The 17513-nt window shown below is 35.4% G+C and overlaps 1 protein-coding gene across 1 annotated transcript in view; it reads right to left on the bottom strand.

The window, feature by feature from the left end:
* The window catches only part of mrc2 (mannose receptor, C-type 2), an 83674-nt gene that overhangs the window by 19150 nt on the left and 47011 nt on the right, over positions 1-17513 (bottom strand). Inside the window, exons 10-22 of the mRNA XM_030141707.1 lie at positions 16620-16735; positions 16364-16518; positions 11123-11340; positions 9041-9183; positions 8859-8955; positions 8659-8788; positions 6413-6445; positions 6133-6299; positions 2925-3093; positions 2709-2848; positions 1469-1577; positions 810-976; positions 620-728 (exon numbers count right to left, since the gene is read on the bottom strand). Of these exons, the coding sequence (XP_029997567.1) occupies positions 620-728; positions 810-976; positions 1469-1577; positions 2709-2848; positions 2925-3093; positions 6133-6299; positions 6413-6445; positions 8659-8788; positions 8859-8955; positions 9041-9183; positions 11123-11340; positions 16364-16518; positions 16620-16735 (1753 nt within the window). The remainder of the gene's footprint in view (positions 1-619; positions 729-809; positions 977-1468; positions 1578-2708; positions 2849-2924; positions 3094-6132; positions 6300-6412; positions 6446-8658; positions 8789-8858; positions 8956-9040; positions 9184-11122; positions 11341-16363; positions 16519-16619; positions 16736-17513) is intronic.

Here is a 17513-nt window from a genome sequence, read left to right as displayed (position 1 = left end):
TTTGTGCCAAACTTTGTATACTGGGAATATGTTACACATACTAAGAAACAAACTCAAGTGTTGGACTTTGGATTGTTGCATGCCAGGAGAGTTCTCGCTTTGAACTGGAAGAGCATGGAAGCTCCTTCTATAAAGCAATGGATAAAAGAACTATCAGAGTGCATTGGACTGGAAAGACTGACTTACATTACCAAAGGAAAACTGGAGGAATAGGTACAATTATGGGAACCTTAGATGAACACTATGGTGTCTGGAAAATAGGGACATGTCATCCAAATTATTACTGTTTTATTTTTGATTATCATGACTGCTGTATTTTAATTTCATTTCTACGCTACAATTCTATGTATATCTATACATGTTCATGGGAATATATATATATATATATATATATATATATATATATATATACATATATATATATAAAAATAATTTGGTGCAAGTCTATGTGGTGTGAATGGGTGTGTGTTTGAGTGTTTTTGTTGTTTTGATTCATGTTCTTTATGTATATTATTATTTACTTTGTTTACCTTTCATTAAAAAACTTAAATACCAATAAAAATACTGTGAAAAAACCCCCAACATACTTGCACATTTCATAATTCTATTTTATTCGCACCTTGTTTCTTTTGGCAGATGTAACCGTTGCTCTCCATCTCACAGGCTCGTGAAGCCCACATGCCGGTGTTCTTCTCTGGGTTCCCGTGGACCATCACCACACAGTTTCCCTGCAATTTGACAGCAGAAATATTCCAATAAAACAGACTTCACATGTGAACATGGTGTGGATCGGTGACAGATGCCACTACCGGTGTCCGGTTGTGGTACGGTCCACTGTTGTCCAGTGGTTCTCCTGGAGCCCAGTTGGTGTAGCTGAGCAGACCCGGCTGGGCCCACTGGAAATGACCTTTAGAGTCCGAGGTCAGGCCCACCCACAGGTCAATGCTGGTGTTGTATAACAGGGTGGTGACGAAAGCTGAAAGGACGAAGAGTTGAATAAAGACACATGAAACACTCAAGTTAAATGTAAACATGAATGTCTATACTGGATTCAAAAGGATTCAAAGGATTCAAAGGAATCTATTTGTCATTCCATCACAAAGAAAGAACGAAACTGATTACTGAGGACCCTTATTAGCCATATCAATAGAATAAACAACTTATAAATAAATGAATACTAAGGCTAATTTAAAAAAATAAGTTAAATATAAGTCTAAAATTAAACTTTAAAATACCTACATAAAATAATAGCACATATTTACAACCTAACCTAACCTAACCTATACACAGTAGACGCTGAAGTACAGTGCAAACAGTACTGCACTATTAATATGAAACCGATTCTCCTATGTTCTACAAAGTCAGTTTTGATACGACTGACAAAAAAACACACACAAAAATAGAAATAATCAAACCTCCTGATGTATAAATGTAAGTTCAATACATGAATGTGTTGTGTTGTTATTACCTTGCTCCAAATGATTGGACACCACTCCTAGTACCCCTCCATGTATGTCACATTTCAGTTTGGCTGCAGACCACGTGACCCGGTTTACCTGATCAAACACTCTGTAACACTGAAGAAAAGGACAAATAAATAAATAAATAAATAAAATAAAATAAAATAAAATAAAATAAAATAAATAAATAAATAAAACCTCCTTGTTGTTATGGTAAACTTCACCATACTGTGTCCTAGATATAATTAGTTTTACTAAGCAATTTCAATGTATTTCTTACAATTCGCACTACATACTTGACTTTTCTGATTCTATAAACATGTCGCACTTGCAAATTCCCACTCTGTAAAACAGGGGTGTGAAACATATGACCCATGGACCAAAATTGGCACGTGGGATGAATTTGTGAAATTTTTAAAATTACACCGATGACATTAAAAGTCCAGGGTGTCAAACTCATTTTAGTTCCTAACTCCCAAAGTTTAATACTATTATGTCTGTTACTAAATGTTTTGAAATAATTCTTAATTAGTCATCCATGTAGAAATGCTAATGTTGTAGTGCTTTAACTAGGCCAAAAAAGCTAATGATAAGTGATTTTTTTTTTCACTTTTTATTTATAAACATTTTAGTTTTATAAAACAAGAACATGAAAATGAGGTCTAGGGATGACAATTATAATATAAACATGCATAAAACATCTGCCGTTTTTAATGGAAATATAAGTTTGAATAACACCATATGTGAAAGGGTTAAGGAAATTCTGTTTAGATGTTCCTGGGATGTTGTTTAATCAGAATCAGAATCCTTTATTAATCTCAGGGGAAACTGTTGAGTGTTACATTTGCTCTATGCAAATATAGGAAAAAGTAGCAGGAAAAGAATTATCAATACTACAAAAAAACAAAAAACACACACCTATCTATACCTGTATCTTGATCTATCTATCTATCTATCTATCTATCTATCTATCTATCTATCTATCTATCTATCTATCTATCTATCTATCTATCTATCTATCTATCTATCTATCTATCTATCTATCTATCTATCTATCTATCTATCTATCTATCTATCTATCTATCTCGCAATCTCTATCTATATATCTCTATCTATCTCTATCTCTATGTCTATCTATCTCTATATCTCTATCGATATTCTATTCTATTCTATTCTATTCTATTCTATTCTATTCTATTCTATTCTATTCTCTAAATCATTTTGAAGTCATGGTGCGTCTTAATCTACCTTATGCTGATAGGAGGACCACCCGTCGGGACAGCCTGAAGGTGGGAGGGGGGACGCAGGAGTGGGAGGGATGGTCCCCGTAACGTTGACTCTTTTACAGATGTAGGGCAGGTCCGAGTGGCACTTCTGATCGGCCCAGCCTGATTTACAGAGCACATTTGATGAATCAGGAGTGGATCCTGGAGGTCATCGTCCCTCTTTATGGCCTGTTCTTACCTTTGCCGGCGGACATGTGGACACATTTGCGATCGCGGCTGAGGGCGTGCGGTCTCCCGAGGGCCCACGACACGTAGTTGAGGACAGAGTGGTCGGACCAGCGGAACCGGCCGTCGTTTTCGTAGGTGTGAAGACCCAGCCACCAGTTGTCGCCCTCCACCTTCACCATCTAGAAGTGAGGGACAAACTGTGAACAGGCCGGTCTGATTTAAAGACAAACATGTGGGGCTGGTTTTTAATTATTATATAGTGATACAGTGAAAAAATACAAGAATTACTACTAGTACTGTGCATCTGATCAGAGTTTTGTATCATCACTTACACATTTGTTGCAGAATTTGTCTCATTGTGTAATTGCACTATACAAACAATATCACTTCTACACTGTATAGATAAAACTGTTGGAACATGTGAGAAATATCAGTGAAATAAACATTTAAGGCCTGACTTCGTTTATATTGGTATATTGGTATCTATTACAAAAGTTTGTTTGTTATTCATTTCTGTCGTCAACTTCCAGATAGGTACACGCACAATCTATGTTTATGTTTATTTTTATATTTCTTATATTTTTTTAACTCTACTTATCTTAAATATTTTTGATCCTGGAACTCTTTTCTGCTGCTGCTCTTCTATTCTGCTGTTGTAACGCTGCAATTTCCCCATTGTGGGAAAAATATGCATGTATTATTATGTTTATTCTGTTGTTTTATTTGGTATTTTTATTTCACTGTTTTTAATTGTACAGCTGTTTTATATCTTTTTAATCTATTTTTGTATTTTAGTCTGTCATTTTGCTTTTTTATTCTTCTGTACGTTACTTTTTTTAATTGTACGGCTGTCTTATGTCTTTAATCTGTTCTTGTATTTTATTCTTTTATTTTGGTTTTTCCCCTGTATGCTGCTTTGGAAAAAAGTGCCTGCCAAATGCAGAAATGTAAATGTAAAAATAAAGATTTTCTTATCTTCTCTTAAAATGTGTCAGACTTTGTTTTTACTTTTTTGAACTTTTACTCAATTATTTTATCAGTATAATCATTTAAATGTTCAGCCTCTAGATTTGTGAAATATTTGGCACATTTTGACCATAAACAATCATTTTAATCACAAGTAAGTGCCTGGTTTCTACAACTCTCAGGAAGAAAAATGACCCTTTAATTTAGGAAATATCGTTTGGAAGATAATGTTTTGTACAAGTCAAGGACATCATACAAGCTGAAGGTGAGAGATGTTCCAGTATTTTTGTCCATGAAGTGCATGTTGATGAAATAGGGCATTTTATCTTCTCTTAAAATGAGTCAGACTTTTTTTTTTACTATTTTAATTTTTACTCAATAATTTTGTCATAATAATAATTTACATGTTCTACCTCTAGATTTGTGAAATATTTGTCACATTTTGACCATAAATAATCATTTTAATCACAAGTAAGTGCCGGGTTTCTACAACTCTCAGGAAGAAAAATGAGCCTTTAATTTGGAAAATATTGTTTGGAAGATAATGTTTTGTACAAGTCAAGGACGTCATAAGAGCTGAAGGTGAGAGATGTTCCAGTATTTTTGTCCATGAAGTGCATGTTGATGAAACAGGGCAATTATAGAAAATAAATGTAAGTGTCATGACAGAATTTATCATATCAAAGTAGAATAATATGATGTAATTTTATTTCACAATAATGCTAATGTTTGTTTGCACTGTTAAAAAAAAACAGACAATGTTCCAATGCATAATTTTCTTATGCATGCTTTGATTTGATCATAACTGTTTTAAGTGTAATCTCTCTCTAAATTTGTGAAATGAAATCAATCTTTAAACTGTAAAGAAATCACTGATACATTGTGATAATTATCTAGGTTAGCTAATACAGTATGGATATTATAATGCTAATATTTCCACCCATACTTCTGAGCCTTAAAAATAAACTCTACAGTCCACATGTCATGGTTAAAAATGGGATTTCTGCAACTAAATTATCCCCATTGGCATCATCTGACTCATACAGAGCAAAAACACTGATAAACCTTAGACAAAACACCGCTATCTGCAGTATTTTGTTTACTGTTTTACATTTCTCCTAGAGGCTCGTGTCTCAGTACAGTACATCTTCTTTACAGGTTTTTATGGTATTTTTCATGTGCATGTGTTGCTGATTTTAACTATGTTTTGCATTGTAAATAGAACTGTTTTCCCAATGATTGCAAAATGTCCCATTTCAGAAAAAGCATGCGGTGTTTTGCAATAAGTGTGCTCCAGAATTGTAAAATTAAAGTGTTTTTGTGTCTTTTGCTGGATGCTTGGCTCCAAAGGTTAATGTTTTGTTGCTCATAGGATTCATTTTTAGTGTGTAAGCAATCAGCAAAAACTGTATGGTTATATACAGGGTGGGGAAGCAAAATTTACAATGAACAATTAGTTGTTTTTTCTCAGCAGGCACTACGTCAATTGTTTTGAAACCAAACATATATTGATGTCATAATCATACCTAACACTATTATCCATACCTTTTCAGAAACTTTTGCCCATATGAGTAATCAGGAAAGCAAACGTCAAAGAGTGTGTGATTTGCTGAATGCACTCGTCACACCAAAGGAGATTTCAAAAATAGTTGGAGTGTCCATAAAGACTGTTTATAATGGAAAGAAGAGAATGACTATGAGCAACACTATTACGGGAAAGTCTGGAAGATACTATTAAAGAAGAATGGGAGAAGTTGTCACCCGAATATTTGAGGAACACTTGCGCAAGTTTCAGGAAGCGTGTGAAGGCAGTTATTGAGAGAGAAGGAGGACACATAGAATAAAAACATTTTCTATTATGTCAATTTTCTTGTGGCAAATAAATTCTCATGACTTTCAATAAACTAATTGGTCATACACTGTCTTTCAATCCCTGACTCAAAATATTGTAAATTTTGCTTCCCCACCCTGTATAAGATGACAGATTCACTTTCAGGCTGCTTCTTCTCCTGGGAATGTAATCCTGAACTGTAGGTGCTAAATGTGATTGCGGTGCAGAATATAGAATACAGACACTATAATTAGTAATGAACTCACAGATGCAGGTCTGGGCTTGTTAGGTATTTCTATCAGATTTTGCCCTGATAAAGCTAAAAACACCTGCCAAAACGTTAGTGTTGAAGTACATTTTCTGGATTAAATTAACTCCAGCAAATTGAAATGAACTTTTTTTTGATTGGGTAAGCCATTGCCTGATGTAAAGTTTTGGCCAGGAATTCTCCTTCTGCAGCTGAGTGTACGGACGCCAGCGATGAATCAAACCAGGAGCAAATCCTCTGGGCCTGGTCCCAAGTGGTGCGGTGGTCGAAGAACTTGTAGTCAGCCTCCTGGAAGCCGATCCACTCCGGTGAACTGGCGCCTGACAGATACGAGATAAGAGAAGCGGGAGAGACAGCGATCAGATGTAATGAGAGGGTTTCGCAATAAATCCTGCTGAGAGATAATTGAATAAGTTCAAAGGCGGTAACAGACCTTCAGCGTCTTCTGGTTCCTTTTCAACAGCACCTAAAAACACATGAGGGGGATTTGTGACATGTGAAAATGTGAGAAACTCAGCGGAAAAAAAAAAAAAAAAATCAGTGTTGGAAAAAGTATTAGTGTTAAACTTAAACTAAAAAATCCCTCTTAAGTAAAAGTACAGGAAAGCAGTATTTCTTTTTGTATAATAGTATAAATATCTTTTTTTATTCTTTTTATTTTTAGTAGTCTTATTTTGGTATTTTGATGGGCATTCGCTTTAATGGTATTATGTTTTTTTATATATTAATTCATTCATATATAGGTTAAGTACTGATCCCTGTGACATCATTTGATTATAAATAGTGAAACATCAATAATGTGAGAGTGTGTTAATGTTTCTGGAGCTTTTTCTGACTATTTTATAATCAGTTTTATAAACACTGGTAAATCTGAGGCTCATCGCATGATTAATAGTTAACGAAAGATGAAAAAACATCTGGACTGGACCTCAGGTTTTGGAGAAATATCAGATGATTTGAACAACTATTGAAATGAAGCCGAGTGAGAAGTTTAGAACAGAACATCATTGTTGTGTGAAGATATTAAAAAGCTAAAAACATCTGTAATGTGCAGATACTTGTAAAACGAAAACAAGAATTACTACAAATACTGCGCATCTGATTAGAGTTTTGAGCGAATTTGCACACTTGTTGCAGAATTGGCTTCATCATATCATATCATATCATATCATATCATATCATATCATATCATATCATATCATATATATAAAATATGATACTGACTAAACGCTCCCTTTCATTGGCTTGTATTTCAAAAGCCTATTATATTTTCCATTATATAGAATTAAAACAGACAAATACAGTTGATTCAAATGTATAATATTTTCTTCTAAAATCCAGTGAAGTTGACGTATGACAATGCTTAAAATGGACAGTTTTTCCTTGGTTTTTAGAGGGTTAGACGTTAATGTGGTGGAAGAGTCAACTCTGGAGGAAAGATGCACATTTTCCAGTTATAATGTGTAACTTTGCACAACTTTACATGATTTTTATTGCCGTATTTGTGCATACATTTGGAAAAACAGCAATTATTAGATCTAAGAAAATGCGATGCTCTCCAATTGGAAATAATTTAATCTTAAGTTGAGGAGTAGGATGATACCTCAAACACTCAACTTCCTGTAACGTGGTTAAAAATGCCATCTTTCCAACCCACTTATAACAAGAGGATCAACTGACCCTCACTATCATCATCATCATCATCATCATCATCATCATCATCATTGTCATCCATTTGTAACTGCTGTAAATAAAAACTAATTCCACTAATTTAAAGTTGTGGTCCTGGTTGATTTTAAAAGGATGTGACTTAACCCTTTAACGCCGAACGTATCATATTTGATACATGAGCTTTGAAGCCCACTACATGATCAGTGTAGAGCTCCAACCGATTAATCGACTAGGTGCTTGAAGTCAATGCGAAAAGTCTCGATTCGATTAATCGACTCAAATTGACTGAAGGGAGATATTCTATTGCAGTTTTCCTGAATTGAAGCTTCTTTGTGCGACACAATAATTGTCCGTGTGAAACACAACAGTAGAACCAATGTTTAACAGCAGAGAAATGACGGAAACAAAGCTTTGATTCAGGAGAATTGCGGTTGAATGATTTTTTTTTATCACTTTGAGTAATCGGTTGCAGCTCTAGATCAGTGTGATATTTTTTGTCTTGAAAAACCTGAAGTACACAATTAGATACAAGCAAATCACGGATAATCCACCAGAGGGGAGGAATTCAAGATTGCCAGGAGGCAGAACTTTGCCAATTTTGAAAAGAACTTACCAATTTGTTAGACATGTTTGTGTTATATTATGTTTTCGTTTGTTCAAAAATAATATTTGAGCATTGAGACCTAATGTATCAAATATGATACAAAATTGAAAATCATACATGGAAATTAATATCTGAAAAAAAAAAAAAGTTTTTGGTTGTTCAGAAGGACCAATAAAGGCTCTAGTTTCAAAGAACGGGAATTTTCTGTCAGTGATTTAATGGTTCGGGCTTTACAGGGTTAAATGGGATCCACAACAGCTTATGTGCTACAACTAAGCATTCTAATAATAACAGAAATCCTGAAACAGTCGATTAGAGCAGCTCATATTTGTACTAAAGGTTAGAAATGATGTAAACATTGTTAGATTCATGGTCCTCTGTCATCATTCAGTGTGTTGTCGTACCTCTGGGGATCTTGCAGATCCAGTCTAACTCAGAGTCACAGTTCATGGCCAGCCAGGTCATGGTGCCCAGATCTGCTGCAGCACACTGTCGGATGTTGTAGTAGTTGCGGCCGAAGTTCTGGTACGTGAACTGAGACGTCATCTGTGTTAGAATGTGTCCATATGTCAGTCCGTGTTACATACATGTAGGTTCTACTCACTGCCAGTCCGTCACTCCACTTCCAGCTGCCGTTATCCATAGGGTTCCTGCGGTTCAGTCCGATCCAAAACCAGTGCTGCTCATGATCCTCGGACTCCCTGTTGACCACATCATCATCATCATCATCGTCATGGTTACTAACATCATAACGGTGACGTGTGAGCCGCTCAGGGACACACCCACCCGAAGGCCTCGTTGAGGATCTGCAGGACAAACTGCTCCTCGTCCGGGCCGCTGATGCTCAGCAGGTTGGCGCCGTGTCTTCTGCAGAACAGGTGAGCCTGGAGCCAGCTCAGCCTCTGGTCCGTCTGGGAGAAGTGAAACACCTGCACACGAGGTAGAAGACAACAACATATGGGAGTTAAAACGGCAACGCTCAAATAAAACATACTTTAAGTGTTAACCCATAAAGACCCAAACATCCATCACCGACCAAGATCATCTACTGATATAAACTGTTTTGTCTGAAATGTTTAATACCTGTTGATCCACTAATCCTATCAATACATGTAAATAACTGGTGTAAAAAGCAGTTTGTCACCTTTTCATGGTCATCAGATATGACTCATTTGGATGTTCAGAGGCTCCGTAGTGAACGTGGAAACACCATCATCTTCTACGACATTGATTCACCAGTAAAACCCATGGAGTTGGATCAATGAGTGAATGGACACACTGGGTTAATGTTCAGTTAATGATATATTTTACTAGAAAAGTCCCCTTTTCTGCAATTTTCTCAGTTTTTAATATAATAACCTTTAACTTTAATCAGAACTTTTATGAACATCTACATGATCAGTAAATTAAATACAGGAAAATACCTGATTTATGCTGATAAAATACAAAATACAGAGCATAATATCATAAATAAATGGTGATAAATCACTTAAGAAAGGTTAAATATAGAGAAAATTTCATGTGGGAACTGACATAAAAGTAGCGCTGTGTCTTTATGGGTTAAGAAGCACCACTCCCACTGCTATCAGTTAGTGTTTCTGTCATAAGTTCTTATTGTTTTTCCTAAAATAATATCTGGTCATATACATCATGTATTTGGTTTATTAACAGTACTTATAAAATGTTTTGGATGCTACTACTTTATGGTTCAGGTTAACACAACTGTGAAGATTTCTCTTGCTGCTATTTTTGTGGCAGCTTCCAAATGAATTTTTCTCTACATTTCACTTTTCCTAAGTGATTTACCACCATGTATTATAATATTTTTGTCTGCTTTTGCATTTTTCAGTCAAAATCTGGTATTTCCCTATATTTAACTGATCATATAGACATTCAGAAAAGCAAAGGTTATTGTATGAAAATGGAGAAAATTGATAAAAACTAGTAACATTTTGAAATATATCATTAACTGAAAGTAAAAACAAGCATCTACAAACACTGAAATTTTTCAAACTACATGTGTTTTAATCATTGTTGTTGAAGATGACGGTGTTTCCATGTTCACTATGGAGCCTCTCAACGTCCAAATGGGTCATATCTGATGACAATGAAAAGATGATCAACTGTATTTTCCTTTAATTATTTACATGTAATGATAGGATTGGTGGATTAACAAGTATTAGACATTTCAGATCAGTAGGTGCTTTTTGTCACTAGTGGTTGTTTGAGTCTTTGAGGGTTCAATAAAGTTTACACAAAAGTACTTTTACTGTACTGACCATTATTTTTTCAGCAAATAATCTGCTTTATTAGCTTCCAGAAATATATTTTGTGTGAAAGTTTCTCAAAGAACAGCACTATCATTTGACGAGAACACGAGTAAATAAAACAATTTCTTCTGGAATAAACTCTTGAGTTTATCATATCTGACAAAAAATGCCCCCAATTTGGATTATTCTGTGTTTTTAATGTAATTTGGACTCCAGTTCTAAAAGGTGACATCTTTCTCGTGTGCGTACATGATTATCAGTGGGAAGACAACTGCAAGGCAATTTTTTTTTTTTTTGCACATAATTATCATGTGGGAATAAGTTACTATTTTCTGCACAAGATAATAACTTGTTCGCATGAGATAAAAAAAAAAAAAAACATCACCTTTTGAGACTTAATATTATCCTGAGGACTAGACACTTAAAATTCATAAAACCTTGTTACACTTCAGCGACACTTCATAAACGTGTGATCCTATCGACAGCCCACGGACGTATAAACCCCTCCTCTTTGTCTTCATGTTTTAATGAGTAAAATTGAATAACTAATCCTCTTTAATCCCAGGTGTGTTTCCTGCTGTCTGACAGATGGACAGACCTTGTAGCAGTAGCGCAGGTTGCTGTTGCTCTTCCAGCCGTTAGGGCAGGTGCCGCTGAGGCTCGGGGTCGGCTGCGGCGCTGGCGGTTCGGGGCTCAAAGACGTGTCCTGGTTCTGACGGCAGATGAACTTCGCCTTCGACGACGCGCACTCCTTCACCTCCCACAGGCCGGTTGCGAAGCCCGTCGCCATGGAGACGCAGCCGCCGTTGATGCTGACTGAAATAGATGGAGAGCGAAATGTAGGTGAAGCTGTGATGATGAAACAAGAGGAAACGGAGGAATCAAAGTCGCATGAGTGTTTCTGATCAACTGGGCTCCGAGTGGAATAACCCTTGGAAGTGAATCAGCAGATTTTTATTATTATTATTATTATTTAATTTTTATTTTTTTATTTTTTTTATTCTTTGATATTTCTTTCTTTCTTTTTTTTTTTTTATATAGCACATTTCATGCACAAGACAATTCAAAGTGCTTTACATAAAAAAATTAAAAGCATTACAGCAGAAGCAATAAAAAGTACAGGCCTGAGAAAAACAAACAAATCAAAACAAAATTAGGTAAATAGATAAAACAGATAAACAGATAAGCAGATAAAACAGATAAAAACTTTAGGCTTAAAAAAATAAAAACTCTATTCAAATGCAGCTGAGAACAGGTGGGGCTTTAACCTGGATTTAAATAAATCTGGATTTAAATAAATTATTTAAATATTTGGAAAAGCAGGTCATACAAAACTTCCCTTTCAGGTACATTTCAGTAGCCACACATCGAACTGAACGAAGACGCTAATCCAAGTTTTTTACTAGAATAAATAAAAAATAAAACAAAGTGTGCGAGAGGAGAGGGCTTGCTCCACTTCTTCATTAACACATTAAGACACAAAAAGGTGTGTATGTTTGCATTAATCTAAACAAAAATGTATATCATGTATTCATGTTTTCAATTCACATCAATTACAGATTTAATATACACTGAACAAAAATATAAACGCACCACTTTTGTTTTTGCTCCCATTTTTCATGAGCTGAACTCAAAGATCTAAAACTTTTTCTGTGTACACACAAGGTTTATTTCTCTCAAATATTGTTCACAAATCTGTCTAAATTTGTGTTAGTGAACACTTCTCCTTTGCTGAGATAATCCATCCACCTCACAAGTGTGGCATATCAAGATGCTGATTAGACAGCATGATTTTTGCACAGGTGTGCCTTAGGCTGGCCACAATAAAAGGCCACTCCAAAATGTGCAGTTTTATCACACAGCACAATACCACAGATGTCACAAGTTTTGACTGTGCGAGGAAAATGGTGGTCACACCAAATACTGACTGGTTTTCTGACCCTCCTGGACCACCCACTACAGTAAAACTGCACATTTTAGAGTGGCCTTTTATTGTGGCCAGCCTAAGTCACACCTGTGCAATAATCCTGCTGTCTAATCAGCATCTTGATATGCCACACCTGTGAGGTGGATGGATTATCTCAGCAAAGGACAAAGGAGAAGTGCTCACTAACACAGATTTAGACAAATTTATGAACAATATTTGAGAGAAATAGGCCTTTTGTGTACATAGAAAAAGTTTTAGATCTTTGAGTTCAGCTCATGAAAAATGGGAGCAAAAACAAAACACGTGCATTTATATTTTTGTTCAGTGTAGTTTGTCTGTTTTGACCAAATAGTGAAAAAAGATTCCCTTTGACCCTTGAAACAAAATGTCATCTTCACCAGAATGTAAAGTTGTTTTTTTTTAAATTTTATCCATTTATTTATCTAAACCTTCAGGGGAAACCTTAATTTTCAACAGTGCAGAGTTACATAAAATAAACTGAATCAAATATTATATTATTATTTTTATTCTATTGTTTTATTTGGCATTGGTTTATTGTTTTTATTTTATTTTATTTATCTATTTTTATTTAGTTTTGCTCATACAAATATACAAGGCATTATCCATAAATATATCTAATCAAACATCCCTATATGGCAGGGGTGTCCAAACTTTTTTTAAAGAGGGCCAGATCTGATAATGTGGAGATTGACAGGGGCCAGTGGTCCCTCCCGTTTTTAAACAGTATAAATTACATATAAAAGCGATAATTTTAAAAACAACTTTATTTTCATTGTCAAAATATCATTTTTTTTAAAATGCCAATGTAACCAAATCTAAGCCACTCAGGTGTGAACAAATTTAAAAAAAAACAACAAAACATTTCTGCCATCCTTTCACATCTGGAGTCAGATAACAGAACAAACTGTGTGGAGTATCGTAAACGTCCAAGAAGTTGATAAAAATCTTAACCTCACATTCATTTTAAACATGACTTATATAAGTAATCATTACTCATATATTACTCAGTAATGCAAAGTCTGTTAACATTTCAGATGAAAACATATGACTCTTACTCTTGTCTTTCACAAAATCATTCAGAAAGTAATATTTTGTGTCACATCTACAAGTACATAACACCAGCAGTTATAGGCAACTAACCTGGCAACTTGGTAGCCTGCCTTGGTGGTGAATTCATTGAACTCCCAGGTTCACATGAAGAGTCACTGTTGTGAGTTTAAAGCAGCTTGAATTTGCTTCACTTTTTCGGAGCGCTCACTCCCTGCTAGCCTGTCGTATGCGTTAGCATGTTTTGTCTGCTAGTGTCTGTTTACGTTGAATTCCTTAAACAAGGCAACAGTCTCTTGACAAATTAGGCAAACACAATCACCTCGATTTTCAGTGAAAAAAAACTGTAATTCCCATCTCTCCTGGAAGCGGCGGCCCTCACTGTCAACTTTCATTTTTTAATTTACAGGCGCCATGGTTAGAAATTAGCGAAAAGGGTTCACGGCAAAGTCACAGAGCAGATAGAGTTAGAGTGGTGCTGCCACCATGAGGTGAAAGGAGAAACTGCATTTTGAACCTTTTATGATTCATGTACTCTGTTCAACAGTCCAAGTGGGCCATAAATAATACATTATAAAACCGAAGCTGTGGGCCGTCTAAAATCTGACCGCGGGCCGTGATTGACCCCCGGGCCGGACTTTGGACATGCCTGCTATATGGCATATATGAAAAAATATGGATATCTGCAATAGATATTGATTAAAATTAGTCAAAATGAAACATGAATGACACTATAAAGAGACAAAAAAAAAAAAACCATACATGTATATGACCACTTCTGAATGCTTCTTGCCTTAAAAGGTTAATCATGGGACTCCATCTCTTCGTAAATATCTCTCCCTGTATTCTAAGTACATAAGTAATTTGCTCCATCTGATAGATTTCCCTCACTTTCTCAATCCAAATGTTGTATGTGGGAGGTTCAGGTTCCAACCACTTGATAATGATGCATTTAATGGCTGCCGTTAATAAAATTCGCAAAAGGTATTTTCGGTTATTTCCCTCTAAACGTTCTGGGATTACAAAAAAGATATAATAGAGGTTTTTAAGGCATATGTTACAAACTTTTCTGCCAAATACAACTTCCCACAGACTGCATGTTAATGAGTAAAGACCAGAACAATGAGAACTTTTTTCTTGATTTATAAAAATAGACTTAGACCCCTGAAATAGACAGCTTCAGGTCCTTTTGTAGATTATTCCTGGAAAAAGGGGCTGAATATGTAAAAGCCTGTTTGCTGAACCCTGCTCTATTTCTGGAAACTGACATTTTGGAGACTAGTATGTACGATTTATCAGTGAATCTCTATTTCCCAGTAAGTATTAGAAAAAAAAAAGTATAGTAAATTTTAAAAAAACAAAACACTTATCATCTTAACATCAGCCAATTCTTACATTTTCATCAAATAAATGCTCCAAACGTAGTACTCTCAACTAAAATCTCTTAGCTGTTTTTGACTTTTTTTTTTTTTTTTTTTTTTTACATAGGAAAATAAAAGCTGCTTTAGAATCAAATCAAGATATCAGCCTTTAATAGTGAGGCTTTAACTGTATAAAACACAAAACACATGGGTCCAATCAGCCTCTTCTCCGTGGATTAAATCCAAGTCTGGCTCTGGTTCAGAACTGATCTCATGGTTTTTGGCTTCTGTGAATCTTCAGCAGTAGAGTAGGTGAAAGTTTCATTTCCCTTCAGGGAAGTGAACGCATCACAGGAACAATGACAGACTATTTTTATAAAGACTATCTGAAACTGGGAGCTCTGAGACCTGGTCTGTTTGACAAAACCCAGATCAGGGAGTCACTGTAATTCACTCTGTAAATAATCCTAATTTCATCCAGACACGAGCAGCGTATAATTATAGTGTAAATTCTCCTCAGCGACAATATTTATTGTCATCATTTTCCATATCTTGCTTTTTTTCCTTTTTTTTAGGGGGGGATTTAATAGGGACCATGCATATTTATGTACATTGTTGTACAATCCAATTTTTTTTTTTTTTTTTTACCTTACTTTTAATGTACATATTATATATTTTATAACTTTTATTCTTTTTTTAAATTACTTTTTGTCTGTTGGGATAGGTCAGTGTGTTGTTTTTTTTTTTGGGTTACTGCTGCTGTAACCAAATAATTTCCTGCCAAGGATCAATAAAGTATCTATCTATCTATCTATCTATCTATCTATCTATCTATCTATCTATCTATCTATCTATCTATCTATCTATCTATCTATCTATCTATCTATCTATCTATCTATCTATTAAAAATACACCCTTGTAAATATGCTGGAATTAATAAAAATAACTGCTTTTCATCTGCAGTTTCTAGGCAGGGGACAGAACAAGTCATAAAACAGCCAACATTGACACAGCATTCATTCACTATAAATTGAAAATGAAAAAACACACATAATGATGACATAGACAGCATCAAAACAAACAAGTAAACAAAAAACAAACAGACATAGGATGATCACAGGGGCATTAGCCTCTTCATTCACCTCTATACTTGCATCCAATTTTATTTATGTCCTTTTGCAGTGCATTCACATCGGACTAGTGTCATAGAGTTTATATTTATATAGAGTTTTTTTCTTATTATTTTACTTTTCTTACATTTATTATATTTTATATTTATAATTTACTAGAGAGCTCTTAAAAAGCAACAATAACAACAACATCTACTGGGAAAGAATTCCCTGTATGAGATGATTCTGATTCTGATTTTGAGAAGCAAAGTCTGTTTTTTTACTCAAATTTACATTATTCCCCAGATTTGATAAGTGTCAGCAGTAGAGTAGGTCAAAGTCTGTGAATTAGGGTAGTGTGCTTCGTGACCTACCTGGCTGGTCTCGATTCCAGTTGGTGTACGACACCTCATCCCCACTGAGCCAGTGGAAAGAACCGGGGCTGGCCTGACCCTGGTCATGGAGGCCGATCCAGAAGGAGTCCCCGGACCGGCCGAAAACCAGACTGTTTGCAAAGGCCTGTTCAAACCTACAAAATAAACTGCTTTCTAGGGAGACTGCTCTGGAAAAACACACTTTCATGTCTGTAAAGTGCTGGAAATGCCTGTGTCGGAGTGTTCCTGAACGCACCTGTTGGTTATGGTGACCAGGGCGGCTCCGTTTTCCTCACATGCTTTTCTGGCTTCGTCGAAGGTGAACAGATCTTCTCCGACCCAGTAACAAGCTGGACTGTGCCACTTCCAGCCCTGACAGGAAAGGACAGGGTTATTTCTAAAGTCCTGAGACGCCTCGACATAAGGACTGTTCAGAACAATGACACAAGAATAAAATCTATATAATATTCAACCCTCATGTGTCAGCTATGGACATTTTTGTTAAATTTGTCCTCTTCATCTGACATCATTTTGACTGTTAGTGCACATGGAACAATTTTTGTAACAAAAGCAAAGTTTAGAATTTTAATTTTTCTACTAGATCATCAGAACAATGTGAAACAAGTGGTGCCAGCCACAACAAACCCCGCCCCTCGCACGTATTGTAGTTTATTTTGGCATCGATCCAGCTGATGTCATCATGTCTATGCGTGTGCTGATGTCAGCATATCAATTTCCTCTACATATGTGGCAAGTTTGAAGTAAATTGAAACAAAATTGATGTTTTTATAGACATGTGAAATATCGCCCATTATAAGTGAATGGGAGGAATAAAAAATTTAAAAATTCATAAAAAATTTAAACTTTAACCTTGTTTTCCCAAAATGTAACCACATTTTTCTGTGTAACTGGCAATCTATAAACCCAATTTGGTACGAATTCAACCAATAGTTTTGCTGCTACAGACATGTAAAATTTTGCCCATTATAAGTAAATGCGGAAAAAAAGATTTTAAAAAATCATTAAAAAAATGTTAACTTTGACCTACTTTTCCCAAAATGTAATGAGATTTATTCTGGGTCACTGGCAATCTATAAACCCAATTTGGTATGAATTCAACCAATAGTTTTGCTGCTAGAGTGTTAACAAA

This window comes from Sphaeramia orbicularis, chromosome 8, assembly GCF_902148855.1.
Source record: "Sphaeramia orbicularis chromosome 8, fSphaOr1.1, whole genome shotgun sequence".
Taxonomy (NCBI): Eukaryota; Metazoa; Chordata; class Actinopteri; order Kurtiformes; family Apogonidae; genus Sphaeramia; species Sphaeramia orbicularis.
Note: the sequence above shows the minus strand (reverse complement) of the source record. Positions and strands in the feature narration are given on the sequence as shown.